The 17,948-nt window shown below is 47.3% G+C and overlaps 1 protein-coding gene across 1 annotated transcript; it reads left to right on the top strand.

Annotated features, from left to right (window-relative positions):
- The first annotated feature begins 95 nt into the window (after nucleotides 1-95).
- nvl (nuclear VCP like) lies at nucleotides 96-17,078 on the top strand. The gene is made up of 23 exons (XM_088933953.1): nucleotides 96-425; nucleotides 851-921; nucleotides 1,012-1,064; nucleotides 1,688-1,778; nucleotides 2,133-2,193; nucleotides 2,477-2,710; nucleotides 3,242-3,374; nucleotides 4,024-4,100; nucleotides 4,547-4,681; nucleotides 5,691-5,792; nucleotides 6,824-6,941; nucleotides 7,041-7,185; nucleotides 7,515-7,776; nucleotides 8,359-8,577; nucleotides 9,038-9,142; nucleotides 9,424-9,486; nucleotides 10,925-11,044; nucleotides 11,399-11,498; nucleotides 12,871-12,977; nucleotides 13,275-13,351; nucleotides 13,834-13,916; nucleotides 14,374-14,453; nucleotides 16,682-17,078. The coding sequence occupies exons 1-23, from the start codon at nucleotides 369-371 to the stop codon at nucleotides 16,724-16,726; spliced, it is 2,538 nt and encodes an 845-aa protein (XP_088790079.1). The 5' UTR covers nucleotides 96-368; the 3' UTR covers nucleotides 16,727-17,078.
- The last annotated feature ends 870 nt before the right edge of the window (nucleotides 17,079-17,948 follow it).

Genomic DNA, 17,948 nt, shown 5'->3' on the forward strand with positions numbered 1-17,948 from the left:
GATTATTTAAAAGATACTGACTTAACTTTCTTTGCCATTCGTACATTTTTTAATAGGCATCGTTTTGGACAGCGTTCAACAAAGTGCCGAGTTCCACGAGGAAAGAGAGCTGCTCTGTACCTGAAGCGACCGGCCTTTTTAAAGATCAGCTGTGCAGTTCAACAACTGTTTTAGGGGTGTTTATGGTGTAGGCACGAAGGGTTGGAAGCCCCATTCTCCATTTTCCTGCAGTAATGGGACGTAAGGAAGCTACCAAAACGTGACGAAATAGCTGTCAGAAGCACCGGAGCCGAGAAAACAGCTCTTGCGGGATCAGAATTTGTAAAAGAGGGATTTCCTCGGTGCTCCGAGCAAGGCGTGAGAGGAAAATGAAGAACAGAGGGGGGTATTTTGTTGATAACAGACTCAAACAGAGAGTGAAGGAGGTACGATACGGCAGAAAAAAAAAGTTAAATCAATTTTAGAGCCAGCTTCGTGTAGGCAAACGGGATTTCAGGTTTGGGGAACTGATCATGCTGGAGGCTGCATGTTGATTAGCATGTGAAAATGCGATTCGTTTGACGAGTACGAGCAGAGTAATTTTTCTCACCTTGGCAGTTCATCCGAAAAAAAAAAGCTACGTAAAATCACACGTGCTGTACAGAAATAACGATACATTCTATTTTATCCCAAACTATAAAAACTATAGCAGAAGAAAGTGCTTCGAATACGTGCCGTGTTTATTGTTAGTATATTTTTGTTCTAATGTAACAGGATAGTTCACATGCTGCGTAATATGGCTGTTGAATAGCATAGTAACTGTAAATGTCCGTTTCTAACGCGACGCTCTGTCACCCCTGTCCGCCGTCAGTACTTGAGCAGTCGCGGGAGTCCGTATGTTGACCTGGCGGCCGCGGCGGCGGAGCTGCAGAGGATGTACAGGTGAGACCGCCGCTCTCCTCCTGCGCCGTCGGCTGCTCCAGCCATCCGAGCCGCGGGGTCAGGTCTGTCTTCTTTCTGCGTCTCTTCTAGCACAGAGTATGGGCGGCGGAAAAGAAACGCGTTCCGGATCCAGATTGAGAAGGGTGAGTCCCGGTTATCGGCGTGTGCGCCTCCTCCTGCCTGCGCTTACTTGCAGCGCAATTTACAAAACTGAAGCAGCTCTTCACTAACCTTAGTGAAAGGAGTAGTCCTGCCGCATCTGTCCAGAATTTGTATCGTGATTAGGAATTGGCGTGAGACCTGTGGTGGGCGCTGCGTGTGAGCTCTGCTCTGAATCATTGACTTCAGGGACTTGAGCCAGTCCCACGCAGCGCTGAGAGTTTGACACGGGCACTTTCACCTGCGTCTGCGCATCATGGCTTTGGAAAAGTGGGAAGCTGTAGCAGAACATTTTAAAATCTAGCTGAAACAAGAGTTTTGCTCACTGTATATCATATAAATGACACGCCTGAATTCAGAAAAGGGGTTAAAAATCAATACTTTCACTCAATCATCACCATTGTTGAAATTAAAAAGTGAAAATCTCCAGGGCTAGAGTTGCTCACTGACTGGAATAAATGAAAGATGTTCTAAAATCTTTTTCTATTTTGGGATTGTAATTGGGATGTGATTTCTTCGTCAGAGCAGCAGAGGTCAGCCCTTCACAAGCTTGAGGCTAACATTTCCGTACTTGTATTGACTACAATGGGATTCCTTGTCTTGGTAGTGTACGCTGCAATATGTAATGAGACAGACATCACAGCCCTAGAGAACGAGCATCTGGCAAAGAGAGCCAGGCACAGCCAGCAAGCCGATGGGTATGATGTCATCTTTTCATCCATTGATTAACTACTTTCAAATTCAAATGTAAGCTTCTGTTGATAATGATGCCAAGACTTTCCTATGAATGTTAAGATTGGGTAGTGATCTGATTTGTGTAGTTCATTTGTTAAGGAGATTTTTCATCACTTTGAAATAACTGGCTTGAAGGGAGCTTTCCAAATTAAATGAATACATTTTGAAAGCTTCCTGCTGTAGACTTTACTGCATTTCTGCTCTGAAAGTGTTCTTATCGAAATCGCCTGCATTAAGCAGTATTCAATCCAATTTGTAAAGAGGTTTCTGTTTGTGCTTCAGGGCCGTGTATAAAGGCTGATATTATTCTCCAACAGGGAGGACAAGAGCTTCACGGATGACACAACTGATACTGAAGATGATCAGCTTGAACACCCGGTACTTTAATTAGAATCTGCTGGTGTTTTTTGCTGGTTGTTTAATCACCTGGTTGCCAGTTCCATGAATAACTTGTTACATCTGATTAATGCATTGTTATTCTCTTTTGGTAATTTACCAGTAGTTCACTTTCTTTTTTTTTTGTTACACACGAGCTGCGAAGTAGTACTTCTTTCTTATGATAATAATAGTTTCCTTCATGAAGTGTGGACTTTGTAGAGGTGTGAGTGATGTTGGCCAACTCTTACAGCTCTGAGGGTTGTTTTTGCTGTTGTCCCCACAGCCCACCAACCACATGAACAGCTCTCTGCTGTCTCTGTACCGGAAGGGCACTCCAGAGCGTGGCACTCCGGTGTCCAGGGAGCTGGCGGGAGACAGCCCTGCTCCCACGCCCGCCCCAGACAGCACCCCCCTCGGCACCAGGGTGTCCCGCGGTGGCTGGTTCATCGACACAGCCCCCAGCGAGAGCGTTCTGATCGACCTGTGTGAAGACGTCCAGGAGACCAGCACCCCGGGGGTAAGGCTGCTGAGTGAGGCCTGTGGAACAGCATCGGCCTTTCGGGGCGCGGACCCTCGCCCTTCCACACGGACCGGGACGGGTTCCAGAAACTGTGTTTGTGTGTTGGTGACATCTGAGAGTGAGGGAGACAAACCCTAGCCTTGCCTACGTCATTGGTGCAAGTGAGAGGAATTAGATTCATGCTTCAGCTCTCCTCGCTGAAGGACAGAATCTCTTCTTCGACTAGTATCTATAAGACTTCGGGTCTCTACAAGAGGTGAGGCTCCCATTGCCAGTGCCAGTACATCTGTACATAGAGCCAGGAAGGCTGCAGCCCTGAGACTCGCCTGAGTAATATACAAGGATGTTGATGAAGTCCCTTGTTGGGTCCAGGCTTGTGCAAGAGCATCTGATGCTATGTGCAGCAGGGTGTTTTATAACCCCAGTAAGCAGGCTGATAGTAGCTCCAGCAGTTTTTTTTTTTGTCCGCTCGAACGAGTGTGTGTTTCTGTATGTGTATGGGTTTATCTTTTCTGTCTAACGCAAAAGCCCCCGGATGTCTCTGTCCTGGAGTCGGGAAAGAAACGGAGGAAAGCCTCCCTGAAGAAAGGAAAGCGAAGAAAAGAGGGGGAACCCCAGGGAACAGATGGAGAGATTGAGTCCAGCATAGTGGGCAAGAAAGGTAAAAGATAGCAGTTCATCAGTGCCCAGGAATTAATAGACCTGTCACTGTTTTCTTGTTTTTTTGTAGTATGTGAGTTATTTGTAAGTTAATTAAATGTGTTGCAGTAATGCTGTTATTATAGTATGTATGATGACTGTCGTATTGTTAATTTCTTGACTGCCTAAAAGAGGGCCACAGATTTGTGATGCTGTTGTGGCAGTTAATTTCTTAATGCCTCCTTGCTTCAACGGAGTCCATTCTTTTTAAAACGATAGTAAAATGAACCCCTGCAGATCCATCTGAATGAATCCATTACAGCAGATTCTTCATTTCTGGCTGTGCTCTGAGATAACATGCAATACCTTCCGTCTTCAATAATTAAGGTAAAGGCTGCACCATGTCCTGTGCTGTAAACGGAGAAGGCTGTACTACATTAAACCGATCATCACATCATCACAGCCTGTCCTGGAAGGAATTAAAAAAAGAAGCTGGGATAAACAAAATTTTGACACATTTGCCTCACAGGATTTGCCCCAAAAAACTCTCGTGAATGCTTCTAAATAGAGATCTCAATAGTTTATTTTTTATTTAGAAACATGACATTTATAAATGATTAAAATAAGAAGAAATGCATTCACTTTGACCCTGATCATTTCTGTTTTTTTAGTCAAGAGTAAATCCCCAGACCTCCAGTTCTCCACTGTGAAATTTGAAGATGTAGGAGGCAATGAAGAAACGTTAAAGGTGAGCTTATAGACGAGCTGGTGAAAAGGTCTTTCATCTGCAGATCAGTGAGTCATCAGTTCTGAGCTGAGAAGAGGTTAAAAGCGTCGTACTAATTCTGTTGCTGTTTGTTTTGGCTCCTGGATAGATGTCAAAAGCTGTGCCATTTGTTATGCTTTTAATGCCTCTCCTTACATTTCCCTGATTGGTTCTGTTTGTGTCCCGAAACAACATAAAGGATGACAAATGAGACGAGACCTTGCTGCCCGTCTTGCTTGCGTGAAGAAGTTCATGCCAGAAGTGACAGCAGTGACAAAAGCATTCCGGTTCGAGCTCTCCTTCCCCGTGTGCGACGCGTGTGATACTACCACTACCTGTCCACTACCACTGATGATGATGATAAACTTTATTTTGATGTGTGAAATCCGGAAGCGCTGGGTCTTGACTGCGGTCCCGCTGTATTGCAGGAGGTGTGCAAGATGCTGATCCACATGCGTCACCCCGAGGTGTACCAGCAGCTGGGCGTGGTGCCCCCCCGGGGCTTCCTCCTCCACGGGCCGCCGGGCTGCGGGAAGACCCTGCTGGCGCAGGCTATCGCTGGGGTGAGCGCCTGCCGCACATGGCCCAGGCCCAGGCCCACTGCTGGCATTCTCGCCCGTCAGGCAGGCGCTAGCTGGGCCGATATCGCAGCGCTGCAGGCCGTGCGCGAGGCGCTCACCACGGCCATCCTGGTAGAGCTCGTGATCCTGCTTGTGGTTCTTCACTGAGCCCACCGGGAGTAGGCTGTGCTCATTGGCTCGGATGCACTGCGCTCCGTGACCGGCAGGACGCGTGTGGACTTCTTCCATGGCTGGTCCTGCGAGGGCCACAGCGAGCCCTTTCGGTCCAGGGGTTGGGCAGCGTGCCAGCTCCCTCTCCTGTGCTGTTTGATGTGGTGCACAGCAGTAAGGGTTGGACTCACACAGCGCTTGCCAGGGCCCGAGAGGCTCTGAAGGGAGTGTCACACTACGTGCGCTGGTAACAATCTGCTTGCTGTCTACTACAGTGGTTCCCAGCCCCCTCCTGCAGGAGCAAAGTGTCTGCTGCTTTTCATTCCAGCTGAGCTAGAAAATCTCTAGTGCCGATTGAGGACTTCATTGAGCCCCTTGCTTGTTTAGACTTTTATTTCCTCAGTTTACACCTGAGTGTCAAAAAAACAATACGTCAAGGTGCTGTTTCCAGCAACTGCAGGCAGCCTCTCCTCTGTTTGCTTGTTGTTAATGGCTAAACAGCCTTTACTAGTTAAGGAATTGATGAACAAATTAGGGTGGGAAATTACCTAAAATAAGCTTTTTTTGGTTGGTTACATTTCAGCCAAAACGCCCTAATGAGGGCAGTTCTGAACCTCAGAAATGACAAATCCGTTCCGACCTTTTAAATCCTGAAAGTAATTTAGAAACACCCCCCACACAGAAAACTGGAATCTGATTAAGAATTCGACTGAAGAAAAAACCCAAAGACAGCGTTGTTTCAGGGCCACCAGCAGGAGCCACCCATTCGGCACAGGACTCGGGCTCCAGGTCCAGCTTGTTTTTGCTCAGGGTGTGGAGGTGACTGTGCTGTGCTTTCCAGGAGCTGGAGCTCCCCCTGCTGAAGGTGTCTGCCCCAGAGCTGGTGTCGGGCGTGTCGGGGGAGTCGGAGCAGAAACTGCGAGACCTCTTCGACCAGGCTGTGGTGAGCGTCCCCCCAGTGCCACGCTTCACGAGGGCGGGGCGAAAGGTCGGGTGGCTGGGCATGGGCAAAGGGGCTCTTGCTTTATTTTGGGGGGCCTGGGGTACCTTTCTCAGAAGATTTTCAAGACAGTGTTGATGGCAGCATTGTTACCAATACAGACATCTTCCGAGTGCGGGTTGAGCTCTGTGATCCCGGGTTCAAGCTGGGCTCTGAGGTTGGGGTGGAATTAGTTGGCCAGGGCTCCGCAGGCAACCTCTTGGCGTCTCTTGTCCAGTTGGCACCGAACCTCCGATCACGGGTTGTCTTGACTGCGCCATAGTAAAAGACGAGTGGAGTGTGGGCAATTGGAATGGTCAGAGAAGTCTGCACTTCCTCATTCTCTCCTGAATGGACTCACGGGCCTCGTAGCTGCTCTTCCAGGTCAGCTGGATGCAGACTGTATGTCAGGGTTAGGAACCAGACGGTCACAATATATAAAGGGGTATTTTTCCTCATAAAGCATTGTAAATATTAAGGGTTCGGGACTGTTAGGGTGTAAAATCAGCACATGCAAATTAGTGGGAAGCCTTTCCCCTAAGACTTAATGGTATAGAGTTGAGTTTGGGACCATACAGTAGGTGAGATTGAGTGTGTTTCACTTGTAGCTAACCAAAGATAGCACAAAGGGTCCCCTTATAAGTCTAGGTTAAATGTAACTTTATAGCAAAATGACTTGGGGTAATTAAAATCCATAAGGATTAAAGTAATTAACTTGAGATACATTCCAAACATACAGTTGAGGCGTGTATCTTACCATAGATTTAATCTACCTACAACCTATAAAAAACAAATAGAGATAGTTACCTAATCCTTAGAGTTATTATTATTTATTGTATTGTATTTTCAGCTCTTTTTGAAATGAGTGCTTTCTTTAGCCTTCGGGTCATTCAGTGTTTCCGTTCTGTTTCTTCCTTCGGATTCGGTTCCTTACAGTGTTTGTGTATTGTTAAGCAACCTGAGGGACAGTGCCCGTCTCCTGATTGCTCTTCCAGAGCAGCGCACCCTGTATCCTGTTCATCGACGAGATCGACGCCATCACCCCAAAGAGAGAGGTGGCGTCCAAGGACATGGAGCGCAGGATGGTGGCCCAGCTGCTCACCTGCATGGATGGTAGGATCCTGGGCCGCTGAGCCGCCGTGCCCTGACCTTCCGACTCGAGCACGTCACCCCTCACTGAGCCCCTCTGCCTTTAACTCCCACCCCCGACAGATCTCGGGACCCTGTCGGTCCCGGCGCAGGTCCTGGTCATCGGCGCCACGAACCGCCCCGACTCCCTGGACCCTGCCCTGCGCCGAGCGGGACGCTTCGACAAGGAGATCTGCCTGGGAATCCCGGACGAGGGAGCCAGGCTCAGGTGACGGCAGGACCGTGTGCCCAAGGCGGGCTCTCTTTTTTATCTTGTTCCCCTCTTCCTGTTTTGCATTGGCCCCGCCTTTTAACTTTATCCGTTTCTTAAATTTTCTTTGCCTTCTTTTCTTTTCCCGCCCTGTGTTTTTTGTTTTTCCTTTCTGTTTTTTTCCCATGCTTCCTATTTGTGCCTTCTGTCTTTTTCAAGCGTGTTTCTCTGTTCCTTTCCTTCTTATTTTTTTTCCTCTCTTGTATTTCTTTATTTTATTCTCTCGTTCCCCTTCCGCCGTCACTGCCGTGCTCATTGCTCTTTTCTGTGGCTCTGCCCGTCTCCAGGATTCTGCAGACTCTGTGCCGGAAGCTGAGACTCCCAGAGGCCTTTGACCTGCAGGCCCTGGCTCACCTCACCCCGGGCTACGTGGGCGCGGACCTGATGGCCCTGTGCAGGGAGGCAGCTATGAACGCCATCAACCGGATCCTGATTGAGATGCAGGACGGGGACAAGCCGACACAGGGGGCAGAGGGACAGGGGCAGGCAGACAGCAGGTGTACCGAGGGGGCAAGCGTGCAGCCTCAGCACAAGGACATGTCGGCAGAGGTGAGCGTACCCTCCCGTTTACAGTCAGAAGAGACTCCTGTGTCCTGCTCACCATGATAGATCACCCTCAAGATGGGAATGGAGAATGATAAGGGAAGAACACCTGTGATCAGGACACTCTGGTGTATAGTTGGGCTACTAGACTTTTCCAAGGGTATGATCACCTTCTTGATAGATCCTTAACATTCATAACTAAATTGTTTACAAAACTCAAAGCGTTCATTTGAGAACTGTGCAGTATACATGAATGGTGGTGCTGTATCATCTATACCTTTCAAAGCTAACAAAGGCATACATCGTTCCAATAGATTAGAATTTTAGCACATCCAAGACTGGGGGTCCCACATCTTCCAGGACTGATAAAGTTGCAGCTTCTATAGTGATCTGGTTATTAGTGTTTTTGTCTATGTATATGTTTAGATCTTTATTGCGGGGGGGGTAACATCTGTGCACATTTATTTTCATGTGAGGCTTGAAAGTAGCAGTTGCAGCAGCAGAGGAGGGCGACATGTGGTTCCCCTGGTTTTCTCTCTCTCACGCCTCTCTTGCCCTGCCACCCTCCTCTCCGTTATGCGTCACCAGGCAGAGCTGTGCCGGCTCCTGGCTCTGCTGAAGAGTGACAGTGTGCTGAGCGAGGAGCAGCTGGGCCAGCTGACGATCGAGATGGACGACTTCAGAGCCTCGCTGTCCTCCGTGCAGCCCTCCGCCAAGAGAGAGGGCTTTGCAACCGTGCCCGACGTCACCTGGGCCGATATCGGAGCGCTGCAGGACGTGCGCGAGGAGCTCACCATGGCTATCCTGGTAAAGCTTGTGATCCTGCTTGTGGTTCTTCACTGAGCCCACCGGGAGTAGGCTGTGCTCAGGGCCTCAGGTCTCTGACTCGGATGCACTGCGCTCTGTGGATGTAGGACGACATCAGGGGGATCGTGAGGGAGCCTGTCTTGCTGAGCTTACTTGATTCTGTTTCTCTGTTGTTGCATAGCCAGTGCTGTTCGCCCTGGGAACAAATACCCCGAGTATTAATTCTCTTTTAAAAAACACTCTTGATTGAACACTTCAGAGCAGACGATCAGACCTAACTGGCACGCCACAGGGAGATGGGAAACAGGAACTCTCATGATCACAGGGAGAAAAATCTGCTCCCAGACAAGTTGGAAATAAACCCAGGACCCTTTTTGAGCTGTGAGGCTGTTGTGTCAACAACCACACTGCCAGTGATACACCTGCATGACCTTAAATCATGCTGTGTGCTGTCTTGCAGGCTCCAGTGCGCAACCCGGAGCAGTTCAGAGCCCTGGGCCTCAGTGCCCCAGCGGGCGTCCTGCTCGCCGGACCGCCGGGCTGCGGCAAGACCCTTCTGGCCAAGGTAACTCCTTTCACATCTTACTCCACGCCTGCTGCCACTTTAACTGTGTCCGACAGACACAGCACTTCCTGTTGTTGTCAATTATACAACACGTTCTGAAGGACTTCTTTACATCTCTACAGTTCTTGCTTCATTAAAATGGAAACATACAAGTAATCAGACATGAAAGAGTGCTGTTCATGTTTTGTAAATATCACCCAGTCTTATTATAGACAATTGACTGTCAGACTTGAAACTTGGCTTTGCTCTGTGATTAATCATGTCTATATTTTGCTTGCCAGGCAGTTGCCAATGAGTCTGGTCTGAACTTCATTTCTGTCAAGGGCCCTGAATTGTTAAACATGGTGAGTATGTTACATAGTCTTTACAGAAATGCATGTCCTCTCTATTTCCTCTAGAGTTTAAACTTCTAAAAAAAATGTGGGCCTTTATCCCTGTAGATTAAATCAGGTGTTTTTTTTTACCTACAAGATTACTAGAACAGAAAGACATTGTTTTAAGCTTCTGCAAGTGAGTGCTAGCTGTTGACCAGTACCCCAAAACTGTCTCTTGATCAGGATTCATATGATCTTTGTGGTTTCAGTGAGCTGCTGGCACTGCAACACAAACATGCAGATTTGTCCTTAATCAAATCAAAAGATCATGTAGTTTAAGAGTTTTTAAAATTGGAAATAAAAAATGTGGGATTGTCTTGGGTAATTAAGACAAAAATAAAAAAGGAATTGAACGCTGGGGAAAGTATTTTTACTTAACTCTTATACTTCTTACATCCCAGAGGGGGTTGGTGTGATACAGCTCCCAGAGATAGTTTTTCCTTTCTGTTTCCTTCGGTTTTGCATAGCACCAGGGCCAATTGTGGCCCATCATAGAGGGAAAAATCAGACTGACAAAGCCCCATGAGAGAGATCCCAAACAGAATAACAAAATTACACCATTTCTATCAGGAGGTACATTCAATCTAAGGTGTGAGACATTAATTGAAGCTGGAAAATGAAGTTCAGGATCAGTTTGGGTTCAGTGTAGCATACTTCAGGAGAGGCTGATGAAATATTTTTACTTGGTATGTAATGCAGTAGGATGTGTTGTTTTGGCCTCGACCTTCAGTCCCAACTGTGAATAATTTAACATACAGTATTACAGTAGTTAAGCTTAATACACATAGTTGATCAAAAGAAATGTTCATAATTTAAGTTCGTTGTGTAAGTTGAAGGTCACTCAAACAGACTTGATAATATTTTTTTAAATGTTAGCTATGAATTTTAAAAAACACAACACACAGAGACCTTCCTGTTAGCTAGAGCAGATAAATAGCTCAGTTCAGCGCGTGACATTGATGTGTTTTTAAAAGCTGAAGCTGTTTCCCAGATGGGAAGAGAGCAGGGAGGCTCTTACAGGGATCACAGGGGCTCTGGGGATCTGTGCTTCTGCCTCTCCATGAGCTTCCCTTGTGCATCTCTGCTGGACTCCCTGCTCCACCCTGGATACAGAATAAAGTGCTGCTGGTCTGAGGGGAAGAACGGAGACCTCTTGGCACTTCACTTTTATTTAGAAGGACAATAGGTAAACAGTTTACTCAGCTATTGAGCAAAAGAGCCAACTGGGTAATAAAAATGTGATGCTTACAGGAAGCATTTACAACATGTTGTAAAAGATAACATTTTCTAGATAGCAGAGCGGCTGCATGCTGACATCAGCCCTGTTTAGTAGCATGACTGTCTCGGCCCGTTCTCACCCCCTTCTGTGCGTCTCGCCGTGTGTGTCTGGGTCCTGCTGTCCCTCCAGTACGTGGGCGAGAGCGAGCGTGCCGTCCGCCAGGTGTTCCAGAGAGGGAGGAACTCTGCCCCCTGTGTCATCTTCTTTGACGAAATAGATGCCCTTTGTCCGCGCCGCTCCGACCACGAGGTCAGTCCCCCACACGGGGGCTTGTGCTTTTCTGAAAGTCTGGTCACTGGCAAGCGCAGGACAGGGCTCCGGCAAGAGGGTGATGGGAACGCCGGGGGTATTTTAATGGCATTCCAGTCATTTCTTAGGATTTAGAAGCTGGTGGCTTTAGTGGGGCTACATAGGATTAAGGGAATGTAAAAAAATAGTCACCAGCTGTATTATGAATAGAGGTTTGTTTCTGTTGGGTACGAAAAGGGTGTGTTTTTTTGTGTCAAACTGTTAATGTGCAAGACTGATGGGCCTCACGGCCTCCCCCTGCCTCTTCCTGTGTTCCTGTGCTCTTCCTCGCCGTGCCCCTGGTGCTGCTGTCAGTCCGGCGCCAGCGTGCGCGTTGTCAACCAGCTGCTCACGGAGATGGACGGTTTGGAGGCACGCAAACAGGTCTTCATCATGGCTGCCACCAACAGGCCAGGTGAGCAACCGGACACTGCAAAACCGCTTTTCCACGGGCGCGCCCAAGCCGAGCAGATGTGGACCTTGCACCTCCGGCTCAGGTGTTTGTCCACGCCTCATCCTGAGCCGGGGTACATGCCGTGCGGCCGGGAAGAAAAGCATCTTGTAGTGACCTGCTGATAGCACACAAATAAACTTTTTTTTTCACAGCAATTTAGTTAATTCCCTGACAGATGTGAGCATAAGCTTTTCCAATTCAGATCGCAGGTCCCAGCTCTTCTTGAATGCACTTCTTCAGCAGACCAGGGCTGATGTTATGTTCTCCCTGCTCTACTGGACTGAAGAAGTGCAAGGACAGCAGCTGTTAACCTCGTGCCCTGGCCCACTTCCAATGGTACCAAATGGGAGGCTGCAGTTCCACAGGCTGGTTCTGGCTGGTATCTGAACCGGCCCGTGGAAGCCATTTGGACCACTACCATTCCGAGCGCTCATACCTGCGGTGTGCCAGTGGAAAAGGGGTGTGCAAGCCGGGTTTTGTCATCTTGTCAGCTGCTTGTTCCTCCTTTTTATAAGATACTTTGGAGTCCAGTTTTGTAAGATCTTGTGATTATATTTTGTTAATCTAAAAGATGCCTAGTTTTGTTGCGGTGGTTGACTTCTGGACTTTGAACCATCATTTAGTGATAACTTTAGCCACACGCTTGATTAGAACACCCTTATCAACAAATTGAGCACAACCCACTGTGCAGAATAAGCAAAAGATACATTATCAAAGAACTCTTAAAACAAAAGTTTTAACTCTCTTGTAATAAAAATCTGCTTCCACACTGCTTGACTTCAGGGTAAACACCTAATAATTGTTAATGAAGACATTTGTTTTCTGAAAATATTGGCGCATTCACAAACGGAAGATGAAAACAGTGCATTTTTATTAGGAAATGCATATAATCTAAAATATGTTGATGTCTAAGAGAACAGACATTTTAAATATGTCAGTTATATGCATAACTATATATATATACATTGTTAATCACAGGGTACATACTTACCCATCAAGTAATTCATAATTCAGTTCATATTGTTGCCATAATTCATGGTGAACGCATACTCTTAACACAACCTTTATTTCTTCATCTGTTTCATTGGTCACAATGATGAGCCCTACTGACGGAATTGCCTGTTTGTGGCTGCTAACTTTGAAATTAATTACTCTAGAAGCTGAAAAAGAAGACGCCTCAGATGCCTGCCCCCACCATTGTAACATGGCAAGAACTGATGAATAGTCATTTCCATAATTCATGTGTGACAGAATATCTCAGACAAAGTCAATGCACTACTCAGGTTATGGTGTCCCAGAAATAACTGTTTTTTTTTTTGCTTTGTTGTGACAGATATCATTGACCCTGCGGTCCTTCGGCCAGGTCGCCTGGACAAGACGCTGTACGTGGGCCTGCCGCCCGCTGCGGACCGGCTCGCCATCCTGCAGACGATCACCAAGGTGGGACCCGTTGGCAAGCGCTGGGGGGTCAGGCTGAGGCGTGCCTGATCTATGCCAGCACCTGACTTTGCAGAGTTCAGACTGGAACACATTCCGTTTAGATGGAGTGTTTTGGAATGACAGTATGTGGAGATCAAAGACATCTCCTGACAAAAAGTTAGTTAAAAAGATCTCTTATATGGGAGACAAGAAAAATCGCTCAGCTGCACACGGTGGCATCGTGCCCAAGACAAACACTTCTTAAAACATGAAGGCCGAGTATGGTCACAGTTCTCAGTGCTGCTTGTTTTCCGCCAGGGTGGGAAGAGGCCTCTGCTTGAAGAGGATGTAAGCCTAGAGGAGATCGCCTCCGACGAGCGCTGCGATTGCTTCACGTACGTCTGGGATTACATTCTTTTCTGTCGCGTGGGGAAAACCGGAAAACGGATGCCAGTCTTCTCGTGCGAGATGGAAAGACATGAAGCAGCCCCGTTCAATAAGTGCAAGGGCATGAAACACGACTCGCGTGGTAAAAAGCAGTGTGTCAGCTAGGAATAGATCAGTCATTGTTCCCAGCTGCTGCTTACACAGAGTGCCGTTTGTCTTGTGAAACGTCAGCCCTTTCCACACAGAGCAGTTTTGTTTATCCCGAGCAGGTGGTCCCAGTTCATCTTTTTTTTTCCCTGATTAATCGAATAAGCAGGCGATGGTTATAAACGTACGGCCTGGCCCTTCCGCCTGTCTGCCTTTAAGCTCCCCGAATTCATCGCGTCTCGCCCGATGTGTGGACGAGGACGCTGTAGCCCGCTGGTCATCTTCCGCGGCACGGACGGGCTTGACTCTGCGTGTGTGTGTGTGTGTTTGTGTGTTTGTGCAGGGGGGCTGATCTGTCCGCGCTGGTGAGGGAGGCCTCCATCAACGCGCTGCGGGTCCACCTCACCCCCCGCGCCTCTGCTGCTGGTGAGTGCGCCGCCGCCGCGCCAGAGCGAATGCACGAGGGGCTTCCTTCCTGCCCCCGTCTCTTTTCCTGGCGTTACAATGAGTCGGCCCGGGAGGGGAAGTCGCCTCCGCCGTTCCTTAACAGCTTGCCGTCATGTTCTACACGTCCGGGAATATAAAAGGCGTGAGAAGAGGGTGCCTTGTTCAAGGCTCCGTTGGCTGATATTTATAAAGCACCTTTCCTGGTGCAGGAAAAATGTTGACCGCTTTTTAATTTACTGTTAAAAATGAATGAATGCTCCCTTTAGGCACCCCTACTGCATAGAAAGCTGAGCAGAAATGATACTGAAGAATTCAGCGCGGACGTGTAAAATGATGTTTGGACAGGGTCTGAAGGTGGTGGGGCACTTGCAGGATCTGAGGCGATGGAAGGGGTTACGGGTTGAAAGGGCTGTTCCTAATGGACTCTCTCCTGCAGCTCCAGTGGTGGACATCAGGGTCAGCAGACAGAACTTCCAAGACGCCCTCAAGAAGGTGAAGCCATCCGTATCGAAAAAGGTGAGCCGTGACTGCGGATCTGTACCTGCAGACACCTGGTCTCGTTTTTCTTTTTATAGTCTTCAGTGACGTAGGGCGTTTTCTCCAGAGGTTACCGTTGTGAACCAAGCTTTCTAAGGTAGAAGATTGGTTGGATTCTCGCGATCGGTCATTATTCACACTCATTTGTATCTATGGGAGACACAGCTTTCTGCTACTGGTTTCTTAGTGAAGGAGGTTGGTTGTACGTGTCTCTAGCCAGCGAGCAGTGTACCTAAATCATTTTACAGAATACGCTCTTGGAGATGCTGTCACTTTTGATCACACGTTTGTTGGAAGAAATGTTGCATGCATAAGGCACACGTTCTGACAATGTTCTGGCTTTGCCTTCTTGTACAAAGTGTAGTATGTACATGCTATCCGATAGATTTCTCCTTCCTCACTGAGTGTTTCCTTCGCTGTTTAGAGTTTTGATTTCCCCTCACCCTCCTGTGAATGGTGCTCTGTAAAAGGAGTCACTGTTAGTTAAAGGCTCATGTGAGGCATGAGCACCACCTACTGGGTGACACAGTCAGCACATGCGGTACCGCAGAGTTCCATCAGCCTGTTGATCATCGTGTGCTACAGTGGAGTGGGGGCAGGGCTTGGAAGGGGCTTAAAATTGCCTGTGGCCGGTACAGCTTATTGTGTGTATGGAAGCCCAGGGCCTATTTGAAGGATTTCTTCTACAACAACAAATCTGGATCCACTCTTTTAAAACCAGTCACCCTTCCTTTTATCTTCAGACGCTTTTTGTCATTGGCACTTACTGTATCATCACTGAATATCTGGCATTGTTTTGCTGTTTTATCTGGGTAGTTTTGCTTTCTGTTCCTGCCTGTCTCTAATTTTGAAGTGTGAAACTTGTAAAATGTTTGTTTTGGTATGAACGCATGCCCCAGATTATTGGAAAGGTTTGCATTCCACATGCCGTGGTAAGAAGGATTGGCCGTTCGGAAGTGCTGTACAGTACTCCTTCCTTCTCCCGACAGCGTGGGTCAGGAATCTGTTTCAAAATAGCGACAGGCAATATGAACTTTTTTGACAGAGTGGGGCAGGACAGTGGCCCAGTGGTTAGCATTCCTGCCTCCCAGCACTTGGGCCCTGGTTCAATTCTGGACCTGGGGCACTGTCTGCATGGAGTTTGTATGTTCCCCCTGTGTGTGCGCGTGGGTTTCCTCTGGGTGCTCCGGTTACCTCCCGCAGTCTTAAGATACTGGGAGATTAATTGGCTTCTGGGAAGTGTGTGTGTGTGTGTGTGTGTGTGTGTCCTGTGATGGACTGGCATCCCATCCAGAGTGAATCATGCCTGTACCCATTGTTTGCCGGGAGAGGCTCCATCTCCCCCACGACCCCCAATTGGATGGATGGAACTAATAACTTCTTATAGGTATATCAGTTTCAAGTGTGATTAAAAGTACAAAGGCTGTGGGCTGTGGGCTGAATTTGGGAGCTGCAGTTTCTGAGAGTAAGGAATCACCCTGTGATGTACTGCTATCTTTCAGACAACAGCCAGGTATAAGAGGGTTCTTCATTCTTGCTACCCAGTATTGCCTCCATATTGAGTTGCCTCTGATTCTCTGCTGCAATACTCTTGCTAGCTCTTGTGAAGCAGAAGCACAAGCTTCAAAACCTGTTTTTCCTGTGAGCTGTGGTGTTCTGGTAAAAGCCTTCTGGGTGGAGGGCTTGATTGAATCTTTGAGTTTTAATTTGCATTAGTGCCATGTGATTTGCAGTTCATAGATTATGTAACTCATCCATAAATTGAGTGGAGCGCCCCTCACTTTGATAATCTTGTCACATAAGAGATCAAACTACTCTTTTGATCTCTTATGTTCTGAATTCTGAATAAGTTAATGATTGATTGTTGATTAAGAATTATTGGAACACTTGACAGCATGCATGTGGTCTACTTCTATGATCTCCCTTGTACTGGCACTTACATATTTATGTAGAATAGTAAATAGCGCACCTTTAAGAACTGAAAGGCACACAAGGAAATGCAAGGTTAATGTCACAGAATAGGGAAGGGAAGTTGGCGTCCAACACGTGATTTCTCACCTCTGGGCAGGCTGGTTAAACAGCAGAAGACACATTGTTCTTTCAGTTTTGCAAATTAGTTTCAGGTTGGTTAGTTTTTTTTGGAACAATTTCCTTTTTTAAAAAAACATTATCCTTACCTTTGACATGCCCCTCTTGTCTGTGCACAGGACCAGCGCATGTACGAGCTGCTGAAAGAGTCATTAAGCCGCTGAGAGAGCCGACAGTCCGATCAGCTCAGCCCAGGACTAAAGGGCCGATCCAGGGCAGAGACCTTCGGAATCGACACTTCCAGGAAATAACAGCGGTGCTGAGGATTCCCGTTTCCCTCAGCATAATATAATTAAAAAGCATCACAGGATCTGCACAAAATTATTCTACTGACTTGTGGTTACATGGTGGAACTGCAAAGCAGACCCCTAGGCCATGCTGAGAGACTGCAGTTACTATCGCACCGGTTACCAAGCCACTACTGGAGTGAACACATAGTGACTGCTGACTGTATTTTGCAACGTGTACATGAAAATATACTCTTGTACCCTTTTTCAAAATAAAATAGAAAAGAAGACTTCTCTAACATGATCTAATCGATTTAAATGCAACCCGTTTGGGCAGCATGGGGCTTGCCATTGCTACCTTAACAGTCAAGCGTCCTGGGTGTGGTTCGGGAGGAGTGCAGCTGGTTGTGGAGTCTATCATCTGTCTGTTCACCAGGTACTCTGGTTAGCACTCATCTTTAGGATATGCTGGCTAGGTTAATTTGAGAGGGAGTGTGTCACAGAGCAAGTCAAGAGAGGGGAATCAGCCGAAATTGTTTAGAAAAAGCATAGAGTTGTAAAGGTTATAGGGGGAGTTAGCTGAAGAGGAAGGTAGGCAGGCATAGGCAGGAGGGGTGATGGAGAAGGGAGCAATTCTTTAATTGCATATAATGCATGCTGGTCAGGATGGTCTTAATGTATGCCACCAATAGTGGATAACAGGCTAGCCCCATTTTCTTATGAGATGCCCTCATCTGCAGTATCTAAAGCTACACCAGTCCCTGCCTTGCATGACATGACAAAGTGGATCTATGAAAACGAGCACTCAAAAAAAAATAAAATTGACATTCACGTGAAATTTCACTGGCCTCAGGCAGACTTTTTCAAAATAAGGCGAGCCTCCTGCTGTTCTGTACATCTATGCAACAATGCTTTCTATAGTTTACAGTTTATGAGAAGCTTGATATTGCAACACTACAGCCTTGGGCTCTTCAAAGAAACCACGCCTTTAATCTCCTACAGATCCCGGGACTGCAAGATGAGACAGACTCAAACTCACGCTGGTCAATGTACAAGTCTGCAGTTCAGTCGCAGACATGAACTTTGGAGTCCTAGACAAGGAAAAAGATTAAGGGGAAATACGTGACCGTACTCTGTGGGGCTCGAATTGATAAGAGGG

Source organism: Atractosteus spatula, chromosome 15 (assembly GCF_055471065.1).
Source record: "Atractosteus spatula isolate fAtrSpa1 chromosome 15, fAtrSpa1.hap1, whole genome shotgun sequence".
Taxonomy (NCBI): domain Eukaryota; kingdom Metazoa; phylum Chordata; class Actinopteri; order Semionotiformes; family Lepisosteidae; genus Atractosteus; species Atractosteus spatula.

Coding starts and splice junctions, on each gene's coding strand:
- nvl (XM_088933953.1), top strand. CDS start 369: ATGAAGAACAGAGGGGGGTATTTTGTTGATAACAGACTCAAACAGAGA. Junction 2,711..3,241: donor AGGAGACCAGCACCCCGGGG/GTAAGGCTGCTG, acceptor CTAACGCAAAAG/CCCCCGGATGTCTCTGTCCT. Junction 9,487..10,924: donor GCCCTGAATTGTTAAACATG/GTGAGTATGTTA, acceptor CTGTCCCTCCAG/TACGTGGGCGAGAGCGAGCG.